This window comes from Brachyistius frenatus, unplaced genomic scaffold (assembly GCF_029030835.1).
Source record: "Brachyistius frenatus isolate BFR_SWC_R1_liver_20210118 unplaced genomic scaffold, ASM2903083v1 Contig_8, whole genome shotgun sequence".
Lineage (NCBI taxonomy): Eukaryota > Metazoa > Chordata > Actinopteri > Embiotocidae > Brachyistius > Brachyistius frenatus.
This window is the reverse complement of record NW_027210607.1, coordinates 7067722-7091093: the sequence shown is the minus strand read 5'-3', so window position 1 is coordinate 7091093 and position 23372 is coordinate 7067722. Positions and strand designations below refer to the sequence as shown.

Below are 23372 nucleotides of genomic sequence, written 5' to 3'. Positions count from 1 at the left end.
GAATAGTGTGTCTAGGCCTCGGCAGACTTTATATTGTGTTAATATGCATATAAACATACTCTGTGGAAGAATTCAGACAAAGTACATGGCTTCAAAGGTGGCCTGAGTTTTACTGGAGTCGTCCATGTTCAATATTTTAGCTGTGTAAGGTTGGAAATTATATGTCCTCTCTTGATACTCTGCCTCATTCCCAGGACAGAGAAGGTGCAGAGAAACCACATCGCACAATACTGTCAGTATCCTCCTAATGTTTGTCGCATTAAAAGGAACAACATACACCACTTTTTAAATGCTGTCCCTCAGCACTGGTGGGTAAATGCATTAACCCCCATACAAAATTCTGAATCGAGTGAGACAGTTTGGTTTTTCAGTTTTCCCAGTGAATCCTTGCCGACACCGCCTACATGTACCAGACTGCTTTGCACGAGCTTCTAACGTCTCACCCCCAAATTCTTCAATAGACCTTTTTCACAGCAGACGTTTCAACTTGTTGCAGCTGGGAAAATCACAGGTGCAATAAGGGAGAGCTTAGTTCCAAGCACACCTCTGTCTATGATAGGAGTAAAAACTTTCACGCATAGTATGACGCACGCAACTCTCCTGACTGTCATACACCCAACAAAAACTCTCCATGCTCACTTAAAAAGGATGATTCAGCCTCTGTTGGCACACAAGTGAAACTTTAGCAAAGGCACCAGCAGCCCTGTTTGCTCTGAGCAGCTCAGTTTCTGGCTTTTTCTCCACCGCCAAGATCTTCCCGCACAGGTGATGTAGTTGCAGCATCGGCCTCTCTTCTCAGCATTTATTCAGCTCAAATAAATATCTGAGTTAGCCAACACACTGTATAACTATATTGTTGTTCATAAAATCCTTCTCACTCCTATTTTTGAATGGTGTTTTTGCTATTATAAACGTCGGTAGCGGTTTGGTTTGGATTTGGCGCGACATTTAGAGAACGTCACCTGACCGACGTCCACCGCTAATTAGCCAGTCGTTAATGTTTCGCCGTCAACAACGTCACTGTTCACGCCAAATGACGACGAAGGTGCAGGAAGAGCTTTTTCTGCAGCTTCCTGGAGGAGTTGTTATGGTATTTATTTCTCCATTTGACTCCATTTACCATCAACACTGATTATACAGCTACATAAAAAGTGGCGAATTATATTATTGTTCAGCTTTCTATTTAGCTACAGCATAAAAACACCTTTTTAAAAAGCTTAACTCAATAAACAAAGGAATTAGTTCAATTGATGTTTGTTTATTCGGCCTTATACTCTGCAATTTAGCTTGATAACAAAGCAAAAAGCATACAGGTCAAGTTATTTCATCTTAAACTTTAATAAGAATTTTTAAGGATTTTTTTGAGGAATATATTCTGGCATTAGAATGAGGTTAATCCGTTTGATCAGAGTGCTGTTTAAAGAAGTTCAGACAATCTCTCGTCATTGACAGTTTTCATGTTTGTTTTTTTTATCGTTAGGACTGAAAGAATCAATTTCACACAGACTTTTCATTCACAAAAAGATTTTTATATTGGTTGTATTTACAAAGAGTAACGATGAACTAGTCTGTACATTCAGCTTTAGCTCCTTTGTGTCGTCCGGTAGTAGAATATTTTGTATAGTCATGCAATACAGTATATACAGTTCAGAAAGGATGGTAATCCTTTGTTGGTAGTATTTTTTTTTTTTTTTAGATTAATTAAAATTTTTAATTAAAAAAAATATCAATTATGAGAAATGTACATGAACCAAGTAAAAGAAAGCACACACTGTACGATTTGAGTGTGTAATTTAGATAAGGCTACATGCTAGGACTTATAATACAGTATAATGGAACTTCTCACTCATATTTAAATGAATGATCTAAAAATGCATTAAGACACCCTATAAATTACATCATCAATTAAAAATAAATAACTGCAATAATGACAGAAAAAACAATGGACACTCACCCATTGGACATGTCTTGCAGTCTCTTTGCACAGATATTTTCTCCTAGAGTAGCTTTTACTGTACCTATGAGTCATATCTACCAGTGGGGTGCACTTGGATTCTGTCTATAAACTCAGTAAATCTTTAAGTGACTTCAAACACTGTGGATTAACTTTATCAGCGTTCTCCTGTAAAAGGACTATGTGGATTTGCAGTGTTTGAGAAACGTTTTCTCGCTGCCTTCCAAAATATCTCACACAACTCTAAGCTATGTGACTGACAGGTTGGCAGCTAATGATGCAACAACACACGAGCTGAGTGAACGCTTTGTGGCACATTTAGCCACAGCAACATCTGCAGCAACTCAGGCTGTGCTGAGACACTTGGGTGGGAAAGATGCAGCAGAGCATATCTTGAAAGGTGATTATTAAGAACTCAAAGAGATAATCTATTTCCCTTTATCCTGTAGTTTCACAAATTGTGTGGTAAGCATTGAACCAGGATGGGGAAGATGATGAATTCAAACTGCATCTCTTCCTCTTTAATACGGCAAGAAAATTATAAATTATCTCCACCTGTTATTTCAGCACTTCCCTCAGGATCTTCTACTTATTGGCTTAGTGAAATCCATTGAAAGACACATCTACTTGAGTACTTCTTAATGGATTCAGTCCAACATGGTGCATATAATCCACACAGTCCCACCTAGAACCTCAGCCTCTTCTATTTTGAGTATTTCCCTGAGGTATACATTTGTGTTCAGTTAAATAAGGTAAACCAAAGTGAAGTGAAGTGGTAGTTGGCATGTCGTGTGAAAGTAGGCATGGTTATTTGGCAGAGTAGTTGGCATTTGTGATGCAGATGGATACCTGTTGGCATGATTAAGTTGAGCCGTGTTTGAAAAAGCAGTGGAACAACAACGGAAGAAACAGCAGCAAATAGTCGGGTCCAGGCAGTCGGGAAGCGAAGCTCGTTGCGTTGCAGTCGTCGCTGTAGCAGCAGTGAACTCTGACACCCGGTGCTCTGTAGCCCTGACTGTTGGCCTGGCTGCAGAAAGACTTGTAGGAGCATGACTTCATCACACCACCTAACAAACAGACAGAAATAGAAGTCAGTTACACTGATTTAGCAGCTATCTGTGATGGACAAACTACAATAAGGTGATGATATAACTGTCCTCGCTGACTTAGTCTTGTTTTTTGTGGTTGTTGTCACAACATGTTTGGCACTGAAAACCAGTTGCTGCAGGCTTAAACACAGTACTTGAGTGAATGACTCCCCTTAAAAATCTTAGAAGGTGTAGGTTTGTTAAGAAACCCGCCAGCTTTCATGAATTTCGTCTGAAGTGAAATCAATTAAATAGAAATATAAAAGCTACGGGCAAACTACAAGATGATCGGCTATGATTTGGTAAATCTGTCCTCGGGCCAGGAACACATGGCGTCCTAATTAAGGATATTCAGAAGCAGCAAAGCTCTTCATTCCCTTAAAAGCCTCAGACCCCCTGCTGACTTAGCTGTGTCTCCAGACAGCAGCCTGTTCTCCATTCAACACACACGTACACACAGATACAAACGGAGTTTTATGTATTATAAGTAGTTTTAAAAAAAAAAGAAAGTGAACTCGTAAAAAGAAAGACCACTACACTGTCACGGTTGGACTCACTGTCATGGCCCACCACCACAGCACAGGCGTCAGAGTAACTGGGACACGATTTGGAGCCCTGCCGGTTGCAGTCATCGTTATTGGAGCCCATACAGGTATAACATTGCAGAGCCTCACCTGAATAAAACAGAAAAGAAAATGCACTGACTAAAAGAGTTACAGTCAAAACAAGTCAAATTATAGCAGGTTGAGTCAAAAGAGTGTTGCAGAAAAACAGTTTTATCTTTGAAGGATGTAGTTCAGAAGCATCAAAGATGGAAGAGGATACTTTAGGATTTTTACTGAAATGCTTTTAATAAAAAGCAATCGGTGCCCTAGTTTCAATCACAACATGTCACATAAAATGCAAAAATGATTGAGAGAGGCAATCCAGAAACGAACCAGACCAGGTTGCTACAGGAGCACATTTAAAGGGAGAAACTATTCTGACACTGTGCAGATGTTGAATGAGTTGATGGGGACAGTTTTTGATGGTAATGTAGGGTTTCTACCAATTATCTCATAAATGATGTCAGATGTATTGTAGATGCATCCATGTCTAGGTTACTCATTGCTCAAGGAATGCGAATACTGCGAATGTTACTGCTGCTGTTTGTCCCATAGTTAGACATTGGAAGAAGGGATTCATAAGGGAGCCACTTGTTCTGGCATTGTCAAGTGTACATCGTGGCATACTTAATCTCTTTATCATAAATTCAGTACTATTGTTAGTTAAGATCGTTTAGTATCTACAAGGACCTGGCCCAGAACCTGCACCGCCCGGAGGAAACGAGTGGAGCTCGAACAGATGAGCGAGAGAGCAGGTGTCTACAAGGGCCTCAACTTTATTTACACAGTATCTGTGTGTTAAACGAGCATGTACATGCAGGCCTCCTACATTTCCAATGTGTGACCTTGTTCCACAGGCACTTAAGTAAAGAGAGACCCCTAATTAATCACCCCGTTCACACAAATCATCCCAAATCAACTGAAGAGTCACACCAGGGCCTTCATATTTGAAAACACATCTTTAAAAACTTCAGCTAATGCCTCAGGAGCCCACTTCGGCACATAAAACACTTGAGTGTCTTTCCAAGGCTCTCCGAGGAAGGAGCAGCCATTTGAGAACTAACTGACCTTTCAAATATCATTTAATAAACGCTTCTTTTAAAAAGCCTCCATTCAGCTCCTTAAATTCTGTACAGCCTTTAATGCCGCTTCCTAAGAGGATCATAGTCACTAAAAAGCTTCAAGCAACCTATGTAACGGCCCATGTCTTGTATCAGCCATCAGAATAACCTCCATCAATCAACCAAAGATGTCTGTCACCCTTCAGTTTTTTTATGCAGGCGGTTTAAAAAAAAAAGACACACGTGTCGTTCTCACATGGTTGTAGAAAAGAGAGGTGGCATTTTACAAAAAAAAAAAAAAACAACTCAATGAGACAGAGCGATAAATTACTGACAGACGTTGGGCTCTTTTACTGATAAAATCACAACTTTGACAATAAAACTTCAAAAACAACACAACACTTGTTTGAAATTGTGTGATTAGTCCGTTGGTTTTCTGCATATGTTCCTCCTCTGTGTGTTGACATTGCATATAAAGGCTCCCCGCTGGTTTAGGGTTGACCCCAAGCTATCCTCACGGCACAGCCGCTCTACACACAGCCTATGAGTATTACCCTGCAGGCCTATTAAAAGATTATCTGATGGGATTGCATGCTAGTTACAGTGAAGGATGACAGACTGCAGGGAAGCAAAACTCATCAGAGTCACCGGAGACGCTAATCAGCATTTAGCAGATATGACATAAATAAAGTAATTATAAGATCAGAATGTAAAGTACTCTTTTAGGGTTATAAAACATGTCACGCTTTTTCCCCGATATAGAAAAATGTTGTCATGACCAACATTTACTCCTGATATAAGTCAGAAGAGGCAGTTCGGACAGTTATTCACTCGACAGGTCTCTGCCTCTTGGGAAGAGACAGAACATCGAGGAGTGTAAACTTTTCTGAGAAATTCAAGAGAGAAGAGTGACTGAAGGGAGACTAAAGGTAGCCAAGTCCAAATGACAGGTGGACAGGGTTGACAGTGATCTAGTGGGAACATAAAAAAAAAAAAAAAAAGATAAAGAAAAAAAGAGAAGGGCACAGAAAGGTAAGGCCATGTTCTTACTGTTGGTTGAAAGCAGGACCAGGGAGAGAAGGAGCAGCAGACAATACTGGACAGTTCTCATGGTGCTGGTGGTCCCTCGCTCGTCCTGATCACACAATGAAAAGCAGGTTGTTTGCTCCTAAAGCCCCGTGAGCTTAATCTGGGCTATCAAATGAGTTAATGTCCCCTCCTGTACTGACCGGGAAGATTAGTCGCCCCTCCACTGGGGCCCACCGCTCTGCGTTGAGTGTCAATAGTTGCCTCTTCAGCATGCATGGACAGAAGGCACTATAGGATTCATCCTGAACATGACACCTTAACACTTTACTCTGGCCACACCCAGCCTGAGTCTGGCTCCGCCCTTTCACGTCCCTACCTGGCCCAGCCCTGACATCACCCTGCTGCCCCAGGACTGATCACTAAGAATAGAGCTGTGACTGGAGGTGTCTTCAGTGACAGGTTAAATAGCTTCTCTGAGATTGGCATAGCCTCAGCTCGTATTGTTGCCAACAGGGATCGACCTGATATGAAAGTTGCTACAACTTCAGTTAGACATTTGCAAAGATGAACTAAGTATCTGGCGTTAGAAAGAAGAGTTGGTACACTTCAGTTCCAAGAACTGCAGTAAATCATTTCTCGTAGGCTGCCATCTGTCTCAATGACACTGCTGTTCTAAATATATCAGCACACAATATTTCTGCCTTTGCCAGAAAACTCATTTAACGCTATATCCTCGCCTCTTTTTGTCGGATGTACTCCCACAGGTTTGTCACATCAACTCAACTACACCGCCAGACAAAAACATTTGTTTCAAGTAAGACAATTTGAATTTTGTTGATAATTAGACTTGTTCAGGAAGTTTGTTTTTGTACTGCAACTACTTTCAGTGACAGAAGCTTCATTTTAAAGCATTTATCTTTTACTTTCATCGACCTATTTCGACATTACAGCTTGCCTTTCAGACTGCTTTACAAACCGTCTCGATTGCAACATTTATTGTGGCTACAAAGAGTGAGGGATTTGAGAGATGGGGTTCGAAAAATGACCAAGAAGCATTCTCCTTGTAAACCTGCCAGCCCCCTTCTGCATCCCCTGGTAGCAGAGATAATTCAGGGGCAGAAGGGTTGTTTAGTTAAAGAGTGTTCGTTTGCCTGAGCCACTGATGCTTTATCTGAGTTTGGCTTGTGCTAGTTAAAGTCTATGGCCCTGACCGCGGCTCAGAAATATAGCTAAACTGTGTATTGATAAATCACATTGTATTAAAAAAAAACAAAAAAAAAGTCTAAAAAAAACATAATTTACACACCATCATCTGTGTATCTTGTTCCCTCAGACATTGACTGACCGGAAGCAGATTATTGTCACATCCTAATCCTGACTCATTATTCATGCCAGGTCTAAACTTTTTTTTTAAATTTTTTTTTATAAAACTCCCAACAACACAAATGCAAAGGAGAGAAAGAAAGACAGAAATAGCTCACATGGAGGACCACGTGGAGGGAAAGTACCAGAGTGAACCAAACGTGCTGTATTGCCGTCTTTTATTGCACTTTGTAAGCAGATGCTGTACAGTAGCTGTGCTGAGAAGTTATTCCTCAGTGTGACAAACAACCATTGCAGGACTAGGACATATCCATCCAAAATTAAATTACTCCCAGTCACAACTGAATACAGTCACGATTAGTTTGCTTTATATCAAAATAAAATCCAAAAAATAAAGTTCACAATTTCATCAAAAAAAGCTATGACAAGTATGACAAATATCTACAAGGTATGAGGGGAGCGGGCCGAGGGTGACAGAATAACTATCAAAAATGGAGGCGAGTCTTTTTCATAATTGGAATTTCCTACATTATATACAAACATTACCAATACAAGTTTTTCTTTCTCTGTCTCACATGCAAGTAGCTATTGTGATAGTTTGGGTTCTCTTAAGTGTTGTATAAACATTTTTATGAACAATTCAAAGCATTCAAAACTCTTTTTCAAACCTTTCTCTTGTATTAAGAGGACACAAAAACAGGAGTGGGTAAACAGTCTTCTCCCTCCGGGGCTGTCATGGCAATATCATAATAGATAATTTAACCCACAAACAAGCTTGCACTTCCTTACACTCTCTCTCTCGCACACGCACGCGCACACACGCGCGCACACACACACACACACACACACACACACACACACACACACACACACACACACACACGCGCACGCGCACACGCGCACACATGCACGCACGCACGCACGCACACACTGATTAGTGATATGATAGTTTTTCTAAAACTTGAAACCAGACCCCCGATACAGCACGGTACACTGACACATCAAAAATGTACAGAGTAATTAAGAGGAAGCCATTGCTGTGGATCCTGTAGACACAACGTCAGTAGGAAATAAAACCTCAAGACCACCATGGCCTTCGATGTCCATCAGTTCTTAGAAGAGTGATCCACTTTCATTTACTACTCTACTGTCCTGTGAGATTTGGCCCGGTCGTGGTGTGGCCGCTAACTCCTCCCCATCTTGGCAATCAGCTCGTCACAGATCTTTGTCAACTCCTCAATCTCCTTGTTCTGTTAAAAAAAAAGGAAAAATAACTTATATACTTGGATATGTATATTTTTTCCTGACTTTATACTTTTTTTTACATCCCACTGCAGACCTTTTGCTCCAGAGTGCGCTCCAGAGAGTCCACCTTCATCTGCTCCTTCCTCAGACTGGCCTGGTAGGCAGCCTGTTCCTGCATGGCCTTGACTCGCACCTGAGCGATCTCTGAATTGGCCCTAGAAGACACACAAGTGGCAGAAAGAGAATCAAAGTCACCTCCGCATAATCCCCATGAGCCTTAAGTTTTATGAAAGCGCTTTGGCAGCGCTAGTACAGAATTCATCTTTAGAAATTTCAAGTAGATGGAATATAACTAATCTATCGAGGCACATAATAACATTGGCCTGTATCCAAGCATATTTTAGCTCGGCAATGGGTTATTGTGTAGTTAGGGCCTGATTTATTAAGATCTCAAATAAAGTGTACTAAATTGCGTGTTCCTTCCAAAAGTTTGCACATTTTTTTGCCACCCGTTTTGCGAGTGATTTAGAAGAGTAATTGCGTCATTGAAATCAGGTGCAAATCTCTGTATTTAAATGAGGGGTTTGCTTGTGTTAAAGTGATTCCAGCAATAGAAAACAGAGACCGCAAAAGGAAAAGGAAATCTGATCCCATTGAAATTATAAATTTGAATATAACAAGAACAAAACTCTATATAGGAGATTATCAGCAGGAAAGTCAATACTGTGGGAAAAACAAAAAGGCTTCAAAATAAAACGTCGGCAAATCCACCGTCCCTCCTGTTTTATGAGATCCTCTAACAAACACAGATCAGCAGGTCCAGGTCTTTCTGTGATGAGCAGGTGACTTTTCATTCAGTTCCTCGTGAGTGCTCGTGTTCATGAAGCTACCTGTGAATTCTGCGGGACACATTCAGGACCTCTGACAGCTCACCTGAATAACGGGACTGGTGAGATATACAAGCAGCGATACGCTGGAATGAAGCAGAGGCAGGAAAATGCTGAGTCGTAAGAAGTTTTTATAATTGCTGGTATTGCATGGCTCCTCGTTGCTGGCTGTCAATCATCATTCAGTTCATTCAGTAACTCAGAAATGTCATCGCTGGACAAACGATATGTCTGAATCACTTTTCCCTCTGTCATCTCAAAAATGTTTCCACGGGTGTAAAACCACGATTTCTACGTATTCTTTAGTTCCCTGCGTCTCTTTCTCACCACAATAAGAGCAGCCGTCTCTCCAGAATTGCGCATCTGATTAATACGCTCCTTCAGTCGTACTAAAATACACAACAATCACTTCTCCTGTTTCTACTTTCAGATTTAGTAAATATCATTGCGGGTGCTAAATTGTTCTATTTGCATGTTCCCTCCCAGTATTTTGCACCTTCAAGTAGAAACGCCCAATATTACATATGTATGCAGACAAACACGCCAAATGGACAGCGTGTGTTAAATTGCACATTTGAAAGACGCAGTCCTCACTGCACGTCGTTGGTAAATCTGATTGGACATTATTTGGTGGATGATGTGGAGTTTGCACGTGATTTTACACACGCAAACGTTTAGTAAATCAGGCCCTTAGTGTGTTGTGGTGTTCAAACAGTCATTACGCAGTGAACATGACATAATGAGAGTAATGTATAGACTCACTTGTCTAGTTTCTCCTCAGCATGAATCTTCAGGGCTGAATATCGCTGTTCCTCTTTGCGGACCCTCGACAGATACTCCTGAGCGCATTTCTTCAATACGTCTTCATTCTGAACGGAGCGAGAGATGATTTAATTACTCACCTGAAGGGTGTCGAGCAAATTCTGAGATGACGTAGATGGCCAATCACGCTGGGGGAAAAAAACCTCGTTACCTTGCGGAAGCCGTCCAGCACATCTTTCATCTTCTCGTAGCGACGGAAAAGGTCAGCCAGAGACTTCTCCACAGAGTTGAGGTCGGCCAACGCCTGGTCCTTCTCCATGATCAGCTGCTGGATGGTGTGGTGGGACAGAGATTTCTCTTTCTGGTCATCCTCTGGTGGACACACACAGATAAACTGTAGATCATGAGTCTGTCTGAGGAAGAGCGTGCTGTAGTGGGCACATGGACTGCTTAAAAAAACAACATTAATACATACACGCAAAGACTTGTTGGACATTTTCGACAATATATAAGAATGGACTTGTGGGTTAGTAGGATTTGACAATGTCGTATACTACTCTATATGAGGATTTCTGTTAAACCAGTGTGGCATGCAAACAAAAACACTGAACAATGGGAAAATCGACATGAGACCGGTTTACCACAGACACAGAACTGGTAACTTTAAGTGGCTTCGAGACCCCACAGTTTTTCAATCCAACTCTCCCCCGTCCTTGTCCTGACACAAGCTCAGATAAGAGACCTGCTTAACTTACTGAAGCTGCATGAATTACTTTTTCAACCATCTTCAGTCATGTGCAAAGCGCAGATGGTCACGTGCAGGTTTACAGTGTAATATTATACTTAACACAAGCAACTGGAGGATTCAAAAAAGGGAAAAATTACTGAAAAGAAATTCCAAAAGATTCTGTCGTTTTTTTTTTTTTTTTTACCCATTAACAAATAAAAAGAATCTCAGCATACAGGGTGAAATGCAACACAAACAAACGCCACTGGATGAGATGAAGAAAGTGAGCACATCTGCTCCCCTCTCTGACGGACAGATGGAGAGACGCGAGCAGACACCAACATGTGAAGGACGAGTCTGCGTTACTCACCTGGCATGCCTGTCAGTGTTATCAAACAGTAAGGGGCAAAGATGGGAGCAGAACAGAAAAAAAAGGGACTGTGTTAAGTCAAGCTGGGAGGGCAAGACACGTGAGAGAGCCGAGCGTTAGACATGAGCAGAGACTGATTGTTCCGTTTTTGTGACGGTGCTTAAATGCGTGTAAGAAATTAAAATTGGACTGCAGCAAAAAATTAAATCTTCAAGAAGGTCCACAGGTGGCAAATAAGGATGTAGGTGAGAGCAGGGATAATGCAGAGCCTGCTGTGAGATTTAATGAGTCCAGAGGAGCTGGACATGAGTGGGCAAAGGTGAGTACTTCCCCCTCCAATGACTTCAGGAGTCAGTTCATATCAATCACTTATGTAAGCAAGCACACAGCAAAGCTAGTTTGTTGCAGAGAACAACAAAAAAAGATCTACTATCCAAAACCAGTGGCAATGGATTCAGTAGATTTGACTGAGTTTATAAATAAACAAGTGCAGAACATAATGGCAGCGTTAAGGTCGTTGGTTTTAAATAAAAATGAATGTGCTCTGATCCAACGCTTTCCTCTTGTTAGCATCTTTAAAACTGTATTTAACATTGAACTCACCAATCATCTGGGCAATCGTCCTCTCATACTCAGCAACAATCCTCCTGTGGATGAGAAATAGTACATCTTCAGGGTATGGATGGGGTTATATCAGTCACAAACTGTACATGCTGATAAAACAATCTCATTTCATGCAATTCATAGATATGATTTGTCTCTGCGAGGGAAAATAAAGGTCACTATCTGCCTGTCTGTTTGTTTGTTATTAAGATGGCCGGATAAAAACATTTAGCTGGAATTGGGGGGGTTATTTGTCAGACAATTGTGGATCTCTTACATTTGTGTATTTGGTCAAACTCAACGCTGACAACATCTAATAACAGCAAGTCCAAGTTGAGAGAAATATTTGAGCTTTTTTTTTTAAAGATTTAAATAAATGACAAACAAACAGAAAGGGTTGTCCACTTATTTTGATGATGAGTTGCGATTTAAACTATGGTTCATTTTGTTTTTTTCCTACATCTATTCTTGTTGTTAGAAGTTACTCCACACTCCAAGCAAAAGAGAGCAGTAGAAAGATTTGCTTTGGTAAAAGCAGGTTGCTGGAGGTAAGAGGATTGATTAGCAACGCCTCCCCCTTAGCCTCTCAGCCCCTCCTTCTCCAGAGCCCAATCAGCCAAATGAAGTAAGCTCTGTTTTATCCACACTAACTGAGCAGAGGCCAGCTGGACTCACACGACCACCTGCTGACAGAGAAGAAGGTTTCAGCACTGCATAGCTCTATTTCTCTGAAGCCCAATTAGGATCCATTTGATGAACATATATTGATCATGAGTGGAGTTAATGTCAGTTTTGAGCAGCTGTTGAGCAGTTAGTTATTGAATATAATCCAAATGACTGCAGCTGAAAGACCATAACATATTTTCTCATTGATATCTAACTTTATAACTGTAAAATCTACATATACATATTAACAGTTGCTCTATCTCCTCCACTGACACTCGTGCCGATACTGACACTCAGATGGACCTCTTTAAGTGGTTCTCCACTCAGCAGTTAACTGTGGCTTTCTTTGACAGTTTAAATGAGATAAACCAATTGATGGGTTAAACGGTGACAATGGGTGGAGCCTGACAGGCCTCACGGCACACTGACATTTAACAGAAACACATGTGGGTGTTAAATCCATGCAGTCGTATCGAGGTGCGTCCATGAACGTGATAACAAGCCGAGGCGGCCCTTCTTACCTCATCTCCACCACTTCCTGTCGACTGTTCTCATACTTCCTCTGCCACTCCAGCACTTCTTTCTCCTTTGACACAATCTGAGGAGGGTGAACAAGTTGTTAAAGTGTGAAATGTTAATTCGAAGTAACTACAATATTTAGAACTTATAGAATAAAAATAAATATTTTTGTGGCACCTCGTCTCGTGCGATTCCCAGTGAGTGGTCCAGCTCTCTGGGCAGGTGGGGACTCTCCCCTTCGATGTAGCTGGTGCTGGTCGTGGTGGTCCAGGCGTAGAGGGAGTTCTTGGACACGGCGCTCTCTACTGAAGACGACACATCTCTGTGCTGCTTCCGGGAACCGAAGGAGAGGAGGGAAAGGAATGGAAACATAACCAGTTACAAGTCAGACTGAGCCACAGAAGGGACACCGTCGCCCTCGAGCTCACACGCACATTCTCAACAGGATTTCTGAACCAAACCGCAAGGCAGCATCGAACTATATCAAAATGTACCACACAGCAAAATAAACATGTAAATGAGGAAAGCTAGGGATGCTCCTGAAGACTTGGTCGGCCTGCCACATGATTGGATGAAACAGTCTTCATTGCCACAGTATTAGCCGTGTGACTGGCTGATGCTGGCTCCAGCTGAGCACTCATGACCACCTGCTAATTGCAGTAGCTTGAATGTGATTGGGTCCAGGCAAGACGGAGGGGAAGGAGGGCAGCAGCTGATCATATACAGGGGAGGGAGGACAGGGGAGCGGATTGGGCAGCAAGGGAAATATATGTTAGTCTCATGTTAAAGCATGTTACAACATGGCCTTACCTGTTGTGGCTAAAATCAGTGTTTACTGTCACCTGTCGAAACATTTACCCAGTCCTGTACAATTACAAAGACTATGATGTGAACTGAATCAGAAATTTCAGAGGATTCATCATTAGAAGGAGTTTGAATGTAGTGTTGAGATATACTGAGAAACACTACAAACCAAAGCACTTCTGTATGTGTTCATGTGGCCATCAGACAGAGGACGATGGTAAAAGACAAACCACTAAAACATATAAAAATCCTGGGGTCTACAACACTGCTCTGAAAGGAATCTAATGATCCTTGGGAGAGCTGGATTACAGGAGGATTTGATTAAATAGTTTGGGGCTCACAGGGGACAAAGAGACGGAGATGTACAAATATAAGATGTGGAAAAGAGAGTTAAGTGTTTGGTCCGGCTGGAGAGCACCGATTCTATTTTTCTGCCTGAATGTAAAGGATGGTCAGGTTTCAGGTAACCGTGGACCGCTTCTGCTTTTATGCAGGTACTGATTGGGCCCAACTTCCCAATTCAGAGGTTCTACCAGAAACTTGAAGAGAAATCCAAACCTGTCCTGCTATGCTGTGACTCATCAAAGCTGTTTTACAGAGAGAATCCTTTGTGCAAAAAGCATCTGGGATCAGATGTCAAGTAATTTACAAACATTTTAAGGTTGCTTATAAGGGGACTACAGGCAATAATCAGACACTTGAAGATAAAGTAGTAAAAGGGAACCTGTGGAGTGTTTTACCTTTTGTAGAGCTAAGAAGCAGGCTTACTGTGGACCCCGTTATGTTTGTCTCACCCAAGTGTAGACCGAGAGAAGATGCAGGATTCAAACTTTTTAAGAAGAAAGGACGGTTTGTTCAACCTTAAGAAAGCCCACATGGTGAGTTGCCCTGAATGTAAATATAACTTTTGTTTGCTTCCAAGAAAACACCAGTTGCAGAACAGATTTAATGTGAACAAAAAAAGGGGGAAAACTACAGACACAAGTCTAAGCAACAACACGAACACTAAGTCAAACACAGAAATAACCCAGTATTAGACGTATAAAAGCTACAAGGGAAATACTAGATGTAACTGCAGCTAACACAACTCGCACAAAGTTCCTCACAAGGACAAAGTAGAGCAAATGAGTGGGAAACTTAAAAGAGATATCAGACGCTCTGAATCTCAAGACTTCTGGGCTCTACTGAAGCTAGAATTACAGTAAGTATTTGGACACTGGTTGTGGCTCTGTAGTCCAGCAGTGGGAGCTGAATTTCATCTTTAATTGGAGGGAATTACATCCAAACTGGGTAACCAGTGCAGGAACAGTAGCCCCATTATTTTGACGGTAGTGGTATCATGTATTAAAGGGCTGATTCTACATTCATCACCCATGTAAATGTGAAACCTTAAATCACCTTTTAAGCTCGAAGTTAGTACCTTAATCTCACACTTAATTAACATCCAGTGTGCTGCGGTACTGAACCAGTGAATGAGTTTATGACCAAATACTTGGACTGCACTAGAGGTGGATTGGGACGAGGACAGGGGTTTCATATCACTCTTACTTTGAGTAAAGGTGAACCGTTGATATTCCACCGCCGAGTGCTGGGTTTCTTGAGTCGAGACTGTAAAACGTGCGGGACAACAACATGAGACATGGAGGGAAGGAGGACCAGGAAGCGCCTGCCCTGCGTACGAACAGTTCTCCACTTCCACTTTTGATCTCCTGCCCCTTAAACCAGCTAATTCCCAGCTCCTATTTTTAATTCAACCCAAACTGAACACTGACACCTACCTGATGTAGCTGTTTGTTAGTGCTGTTAGTCGTGGAAAAAGGACCAAATCACAAAGCATGAATGTGACTGGGGTTTTGGAGGCGATTATCGCGTTACGTTCACACGCAGTAACTCCTCAGCTGCTGATATCACGTCTAGTATGAGATATTCCCAGTCACATTCATGCTGATGTGAACCTCTTATGAACAGGCAACATGCATGTTGCCCAGCATGCATTAACAACCACTCTGTTCTTGAGACGTCACCCTGGAGGACGCTAGTTGGGGTGGGAGCTGAACACGTTAAGTCATGTTAGAGACTTCACATGTGGGGAACGCAGGAGGTGGCAGGACTGTGGATGTAGTGGTAGAGCCACCATGTTGATAAGGCCATGGGTTCACAGTCACACTCAAAATGGTGTGTTTCAAGGGGAGGGGCAGGCAGGCTGAGACACACTCATGCACACACACGACAGTCCCGAACATGTGCTTCACTCACTCAAGATGCTTCTTTTCTCTTCCAAACACACACACACACACACACACACACACACACACACACACACACACACACACACACACACACACACACACACACACACACACACACTCGCATACAGCAGGTGCAGGCTGACTCAGCGCAGTACCTGGGGGGTTACAGTGGAGAGGGAGGGGCACTGAGAGATGTTTTTGGCTACCTGCAGAGCCTCTATCCTCAGGGCAGCAAGCACCAGCTCCTCCTAGGCCGCATACATGGGAGGGGGGGACGAATTTCAGGGGTGAGGGAGGAGGGATGCGGCCCAAGGGTGAGAGATCAAAGGGAAAACATATAGAAACTTGAGTAGAGTACACTTTGCTGCTCTCTACATTTCAGCACACAGCATTAATCTATTTCACGCAGCGAGCTAAAAACTGCAACTAAAAGGAAGAGGAGGACAAAAAAATGGGAAAATGAAAAATGCAGGATGTAATACAATGACACAATGGGAATAATGATCGCACAAAAACACACAGAGACATTTCAACGGGCCACCAGAGCCAAGACCATGAGGTTCATCAAGTAGGGTCATGTGTGGTCTGTCAACACACCTGTAGCTTTTGGGCGAATGCAGTGGGGTTGGTCTCAGCCAGGTCGGGCTCCAGGTACTGCAGGGGGTCATCACACTCAGACAGCCTGTCTAACAGGGGCATAGCCAGGGCTGGAGCAGGGGCCTCCACGGTGCCCGGGCTAGGGGGCTACAAGGGCACCAGGAGGAGTAGGCAGAGGGGCGGGGAGGAGGAGGGCGGATGAGGACAGCATGGCAAAGCAAGCGCTGAGAGTCTTGAGAGGCAGCATTTGGAACTGACTCACTGACTTCAAGCTGGGAACCTAGTGTGGCGCACTGGCTATTTGTTATCAGCGACAAAGCTTTAATGAGACTCACTATGACTGATGGTGTTCGTGTCAGAGGGCTGAGTCACTGCCTGTGATAAGCACATGCAGCGTGACACTCTGTCTCCTCCTTGTGACTGAACAATAACATGGTGTAAATGTACCAAAAGCAAAAAAATGACAGATCTCCTCACATAAAGATGAGCAGACACAGAAACGAAATTCATTTTGACAACATATGTAATAACTACACGTTAAGTTTAAACATCTGCAGCTCACCTGCTCATCCCTCTCCATGCTCTGTGTTCGGCTGAGTGCCTCGCTCTCTCTTTTCCTGCCTTTGTCCCCAGCAGAGCCCTCGGGACCAGGCCGGGAGCTCAGCACCGGCGTCTTCATACCGGCTGTTATCTGGGCCTCCATCTCCTCGAAGCTCCTGCACAGAGTGAGGAACAGCGGGCAGGACGGGTGGAGGGGAGACATGATGAATGAGACTGTTAATGAAAAAACTTCTGCAATCTAAATAAGTGTGGTTTACATTCAGAACAATGGAAAATAAGAACGGGGCGGGATATTGCAGTGTATAACTTCACAATCACATAAAATATGTTTTACCCTGTGCAGGGGGAGCTGGGCTCAGATCCATGTGCACATGTATTTTTGGTTAAGCTGTCAGATACTGAGTCCAACTTCAAGTACAGGGATGGCTTCTTCACAGACAGGGGCTACAAAACAAACAAGAAAAAGGAAATTAAAATAGTCTAAATCAGAAATTTTGTTTTTGTTGGTAAAAAGTTCATATCACATAAAATACACAGTATGCTATGACCAATAGATGTAGTAAAAGTATTTGTACAGTATATAAAACAGCAGGCATGAAACAAACTCAAACTAAATCTGTGAAAAAACATCAAATACTCACTGGGGAAGAGGAGCCAATCTTCTCCATGTACTCAATTTCATAGTCTTGCACCGAGACAAAAAGACAAAACAAAGTATTAGATTACAGGAAATGAAATGCAGAGAATTATCCGCTGGTGTTGGGCTGTGGTGTGATGGGATCGGCGGCTGAGTCTGTTCTCTGTTTCATCTCTGACCCAGATGGGTTGAGCCAGACTGCCTCTGGGAAGAGGTGGCTCTTCTGAAGGTCAGAGGTCAGTAGAGAACTGGGCCAGCAAGCTTATTTCACTGTCACAAGAAGAATCAATAACATTGCTGAATGACTAAACAGTAAAGTGGCATATTGCTGCACACAAGGGTTTATCCAAACAAAAGCTGTGCATGTCCCTCAAACCCCGCCCGCCTGCGGTATGCTTTGATGTCTCCTGGCTGTAATTTGGACACAGGTGGCTGCAGGTACAAAGAGTCCGCCAGCAGTGCCTCACCTGGAGTCTCCTGAGGAAGACTGTTCTCATTAACAAATGACGTAAGGTCGCATGGCTGAGGGAAGTCTTGTTGGTCGGAGTCTGCGTCCATGTCGTGCAGCGCGGCCCACTTGTGACCGGTGGAGGAGGCCAGCTTCTCCTCGTCTGTGGCGTGGTCGTCCTGTGGGTGAAGGGAGGGAGCTTCATCTGCAGGCGTAGGATCCTGAAACACACACACACACACACACACACACACACACACACACACACACACACACACACACACACACACACACACACACACACACACACAAAAAGGTGGCAGAGAGTCAGAGTCAGGAAGAAGAAATACGGGTAGATAAAACTGATTGAGAAAAGTGAGCGTTAGATACACACCTGGGATGGGTCAGACACTGGTGATTTCTTTGGTGACCTCTTCACTCTGAAAGTATTACTGAGGAAAGAAAAGATCAATCATTAAGATCCAGAGTCACTCAGTACACAATTCTTTATTAGCTACAACATTCAGTCAAACACAAAATGTCGATTTGTCTATCTGTCTGTTTAAAATGTGTGGAGTCATAAAAGTTATAATTACATCTGGTTAAATGGCATAAAATGATAACAAAATATGCATAGAGCATCATTACCATATGTGCAACAGTCCTAGTGACTGTGTGTGACTGAAATGAACGGATTAATAAAACGTTTGTGACGATGGTTAAATCTGTAGTTAGTAACTGCACAAGTGACAAGTAATGGCAAATGAATATTATGTAATGAATACTTTCCTTTTTTACAAATATTGAAAAACTCCTGCTTTTGATAATGTAGTTGAGTTGTTAGGACTTTGACGTCTGTGAAATTGCTGTAATTGTTGCAGCCGTTACACATTTTCAGCGTTTCATGGTTTTAAAGTATACCTGGATTCATCCAAACTGATATAAATAGGCAATGACTAAAACAAAACAGATTATCTCGAAAATAAAATTACCATTATCATATAGTTGTAGTTGTCTTTCCAACAATGGCAAACAATGAACAGAAGAGGGAGCACAAGCACCTCCTTTGTTGCGCTGGATAGCAGATATTTATTCTGCTTCAGTGGGAAAACATGATAGAACATTTACCTTCTAATAGGATTTTTTTTTTTTTTTTGTCAGACTCTGGCTTTACTAAAGTGCTGACAGAAAACTATGACAACCTGTTTAAAATATTTTAAAGTGTGACTGCCAAAGACAGAAACACAACAAACACGGTACTACATTTCTGTGCGTAAACTCTCCCATGACAAATCATCTCAAGTCACCTCTAATCCACTGACACCTGTTGGTGAGGTTAAAACTCGTTGCTGACTACACACAACCGTGATGGAACATTACACAATTTCAAAATACATTCTGCTTATTTCAGCAATTACTGAGATGCTATCCCAAGATGGCTACATTAACTTTGGTATGATGTACATTCTGTTTGGTACAATCACACCTATGGCCTCTAAATACAATTGTACCAAACACAATACACCATTTAAAACAAAACTAAAAGCATTTATCCTCCAGTTAGATTTGTCAGGATTCAAAGAGTTTAAATGGGTTTATTTAATAGTGGGTAAAGTGATTGTGATGTTTCTGTTAATAGGAAGAGGGACAGTAGGGCAACATGCTGCTTCAAAAAGGAACCAAAATGGTGGATGTTTTCGTCCCTGTACTTACAACAGACAACATAGAGAGGACAGACCCCTGGACTTCCTGTGACATATGAGAATACACACACACACACACACACAGGTGACAGAGACACACAGAAGACACTGGCAAAACAGACTAGTGAACCACAAACAAACACAGACTAACCTAAAATCCCTTTACAGAAAAAAAAACACATGACTTTCACATGTTTTCCACATGTGATCACATGTTGCAACATATGATAACATGGGGAAAATATGTGGAAAAAGTTTTCACGGGGATCTACATGGGCTTCACACTGCATGATGAAAATGTTCTAAAACCACGTTTCACATGTACACAATCATTTGCACATGTGAAATTCCTGACCGTTTCCTGTAAGGGTCCTCACAGATAGACACATTCCCACACATGTTCTGTGAGGGAGTGTGGATCTTTCCGTGAACGTATGATCCTCTAATAGTATGTGAACTTACGATTTGATAGGCGTTTTCTTCTTCTTGGCAGGTTTGTTCTGGTTTTGGTCCTCGAGTTCCCCAATGTTGTCATTTTCATTATCATAGTCACTGGATGACAGTTCAAAGGAGGCAGATGCCTTGGGAGGGGAATTTGCCATCTTGTTGGAGGACTGGAAAGGGTCCATGGAGTCATCAAAGTTATTGGGGTCATAGCTATAAGACGGCCTGGATAGTTTGGGGGAGTTGCCGATACCTTTCTTCGAATTAAATGGATTGAAATTGGGATCATCCCACTTGTCAAGTTCAAAGTTGTAAGACGCTTTAGGAACAGGAATTTCCTCTTCATTGCCGTTGTGAGTTTGTTGGGGGTTGTTGTCCAGCGGCTCTGTGTGTGCTGCAGGCGCCTTTTTCAGCCCCAGCTTTGATTTCCTCAGAGGCATCTTGGTGCTCGTCTTCTTGCCCACTTTCTTAGGTGGAGGAGAGGCCTGATGTGCCGCCTCACTGCTCTCCTCAGAGTAGTCAAACTCCAGTCTTACTGGCTGACGGTTGGGTAGAATGGGTTGCTCTTCGGGGTTGGTAATTGGCTCTTTAGGAGGAGCCGGGGGACTGGGGGGATGTGGCTCTGCAGCAGGGACGGGGGGGGTCTCTGGAGGGGTGGATATGGGGACACACACAGGATCTTTACGACCCAAAACAGGGGAATTGGCAATTTTACTACCTCCAGTCTTGAAAGGGTCGATGTTGTCAAAATTGTCGGGATCCCATTTGTAGGAGCCACTAGGAGGGATGGGGGACTCGTCTTTTCCCGGTAGACTACCAGGGATAGGGATCTCCTCCTGGCACAAGGGTAAGGCAGCGACGACAAGGCTCTCCTCTTGGCTGGTCTGATTGGTCTCCTCCGGGAGAGGAGGAGGGGTCTCTACACGGGTCTTCCTGGTTCTTCGGAGAGTTCCTCCAGGGCTCGGGGTTGCAGAGCCTCCCTCTGGTTCCTCCGGAGCCTGGAGAGGGCTGCCTGTCAGAGGCTTTGCCCGCTTCTTGATTTCTGGGGTGCTGCTGGATGAAGATGGCCTTGGGCTCTCTGGGTTGGAGTTCTGTCTGAGGAGAGGCTTCTTCTTAACAGACCCAGTACGGACTTTTTTGGGTCTGCGGAGTGTCCCCGGAGCACTCTCGGTGCCAACGCTGAAGGATTCGGAGTGCGGACGGAAACCCCCCGGTGCCGATTCTTCCAACAGACCGGGACAATCGAGCTCTCCTCCCTGGAGGCTGAGGGAACGGGTCAGAGTGTGGTTCGTTGGCTCCGGGGCTGAAAAGTCGATTTGATATGCACCACTGGCAGCAATGGGCTTGTTCTCATCGAAAACAATGGATGGAGACCGGCAGGGTCGGTCAGCTATAGTCAGGTCAGAGGCAGAATCCCTGACTGAACTGTCTGCAACTGCAAGAGAGGGAGATGGAGAGGAACTGGACGTAACACAAAGATTTAATTCAACAAAAAGGCAAAATCGAAGCAAAAAGATACATATTCTCACATATTTCGGCTGGTCTGTGGGTGATGCTGCAGCTGATATTTTACATATCTAATTCTACAGATGAATGTGCTATAAATATTTCAATAAGAGCCTCTCAGCTGGACTAAAAGTCCTGAAAAAAAAAACACATTAGAGAGAGACTGAAGCGACTGGTCTGTCTTTCCTTGATATCCCAAAAAAACCTCAGCCTGAAGTGAAATACAACTTTAATCCACAAGATGGTGTAACAATACTTCCAAGAACAGTACTTTTTATGACAGAGGTGGAATCTGTGTCAGAGCTAAACACATGTCATGGAATAATTCTTCGACTGTACCTTTGTCATCAGATGTTAGTAGCTCTCTGTGGGGCTCAGTGGGAGAAACAGTCTTCACTGGAGTTGTAGATTCAGGGGTCTCAAAAGCTCCATCAGAGTCTGAGCTCCTATAGCAAAAGATAAGAAGAAGAATCAGAGTGATATCACTTGAACTCTAATGACGCCGACCCTATCAGGATCATTAATATTCATTAACAGTAAGTGAGCTATTTTTCCAGCAAGGAGCTCTGATATAATTCTTTGTGGCAATATAAATGTAAATATGTTTTAATACAAATTCATTGAAGGCATTGTATTGCTATGTAAGTGCAGTACATAAGTAGGAAAGGCTGCAATTGCTATTTCATGTAATGTGTATTGGTAAAGAAAACAAAAGCTCCAGGCTGTTTCTGTTTTCATTTCTAGAGGTCTTAAATGGCTACAGATGAAACTGCTGAATCTGCAGTGAGGTGACAGATAACGACCCAGCTGAGACACAACATTAAACCATCACATCACAACACACATTTACACTCATAATACACACCAGACAACCTCAAGATCTGAAGATATCGCCGGTAATTTAGACACTGGCGACTGAGGGACACGCTAAGAAAAAAACGGACATATGACTGATATCTGCATGACAACAGGATGCAAATAAAGTCAATATATGTTATCTCTAAAGGCAAAAGCAATATTGATTGGGCTTCCCCGTCATCTTACAAACAGTATTTGGTATCAGAGCTCGCAACACACCCCGCCTGTCGAGCTCAGTGCTCTGTTGATCGATGCATTATCTGACGGTATGCGGTCCCATCCTCCCATCCTGTCTCACCTCTGTCTGACTGGCTGCCCAACAGCCCTGATCATGCCGTCATGGCGCGAGCCCCAGGAGAGACGCCGGAGGAGCCCCAGAGCTGGATCCAAGTCTGGGCTGCTCCCGTCTCCGGCCCCTCCCAGCAGTGTGTCCCAGCCCCAGCGAGCCCACTGCAGTGGAGACAGAGCCTGCCACGCACTCACTGCCATGGCTGCCGGTGGGCTAGACCTCTCTGCAACACGATGGTACTGCCTCACACACAGGTAGGCGCACACAGCCTCTCACAGAGATGATGAATCCAATCTTTCCTCTGCCTTCTCTCTTTTTTATCTACAGTTTAATACCCAGATCGCTTTGTTTCCAATCTATGGTCCATTCACGTTGCTTCTCTGTAATCTGTAGCCATATCAGTGTCTCCACTCCCCCCCAGGTAGGAAATGATGCCT

The 23372-nt window shown here is 43.1% G+C and overlaps 2 protein-coding genes across 2 annotated transcripts in view; both read right to left on the bottom strand.

The window, feature by feature from the left end:
* Window positions 1-2815: 2815 nt before the first annotated feature.
* On the bottom strand, window positions 2816-5819 carry ly6pge (lymphocyte antigen 6 family member pge). The gene is made up of 3 exons (XM_069689808.1): window positions 5759-5819; window positions 3600-3716; window positions 2816-3021 (listed from the first exon to the last, which is right to left on the bottom strand). Exons 1-3 carry the CDS (start codon window positions 5817-5819, stop codon window positions 2816-2818), a joined length of 384 nt encoding a protein of 127 aa, XP_069545909.1.
* A 1442-nt stretch (window positions 5820-7261) lies between these two features.
* Window positions 7262-23372, bottom strand: part of tacc2 (transforming, acidic coiled-coil containing protein 2) — a 51155-nt gene continuing 35044 nt past the window's right edge. The window contains exons 7-22 of the mRNA XM_069690153.1: window positions 22128-22234; window positions 20301-21717; window positions 18530-18587; window positions 18155-18356; window positions 17692-17735; window positions 17385-17494; window positions 17052-17205; window positions 16490-16636; window positions 16048-16140; window positions 13017-13166; window positions 12842-12918; window positions 11655-11698; window positions 10166-10326; window positions 9955-10061; window positions 8400-8520; window positions 7262-8310 (exon numbers count right to left, since the gene is read on the bottom strand). Coding sequence (XP_069546254.1) covers window positions 8245-8310; window positions 8400-8520; window positions 9955-10061; window positions 10166-10326; window positions 11655-11698; window positions 12842-12918; window positions 13017-13166; window positions 16048-16140; window positions 16490-16636; window positions 17052-17205; window positions 17385-17494; window positions 17692-17735; window positions 18155-18356; window positions 18530-18587; window positions 20301-21717; window positions 22128-22234 — 3058 coding nt within the window. The 3' untranslated portion in view covers window positions 7262-8244. The remainder of the gene's footprint in view (window positions 8311-8399; window positions 8521-9954; window positions 10062-10165; window positions 10327-11654; window positions 11699-12841; window positions 12919-13016; window positions 13167-16047; window positions 16141-16489; window positions 16637-17051; window positions 17206-17384; window positions 17495-17691; window positions 17736-18154; window positions 18357-18529; window positions 18588-20300; window positions 21718-22127; window positions 22235-23372) is intronic.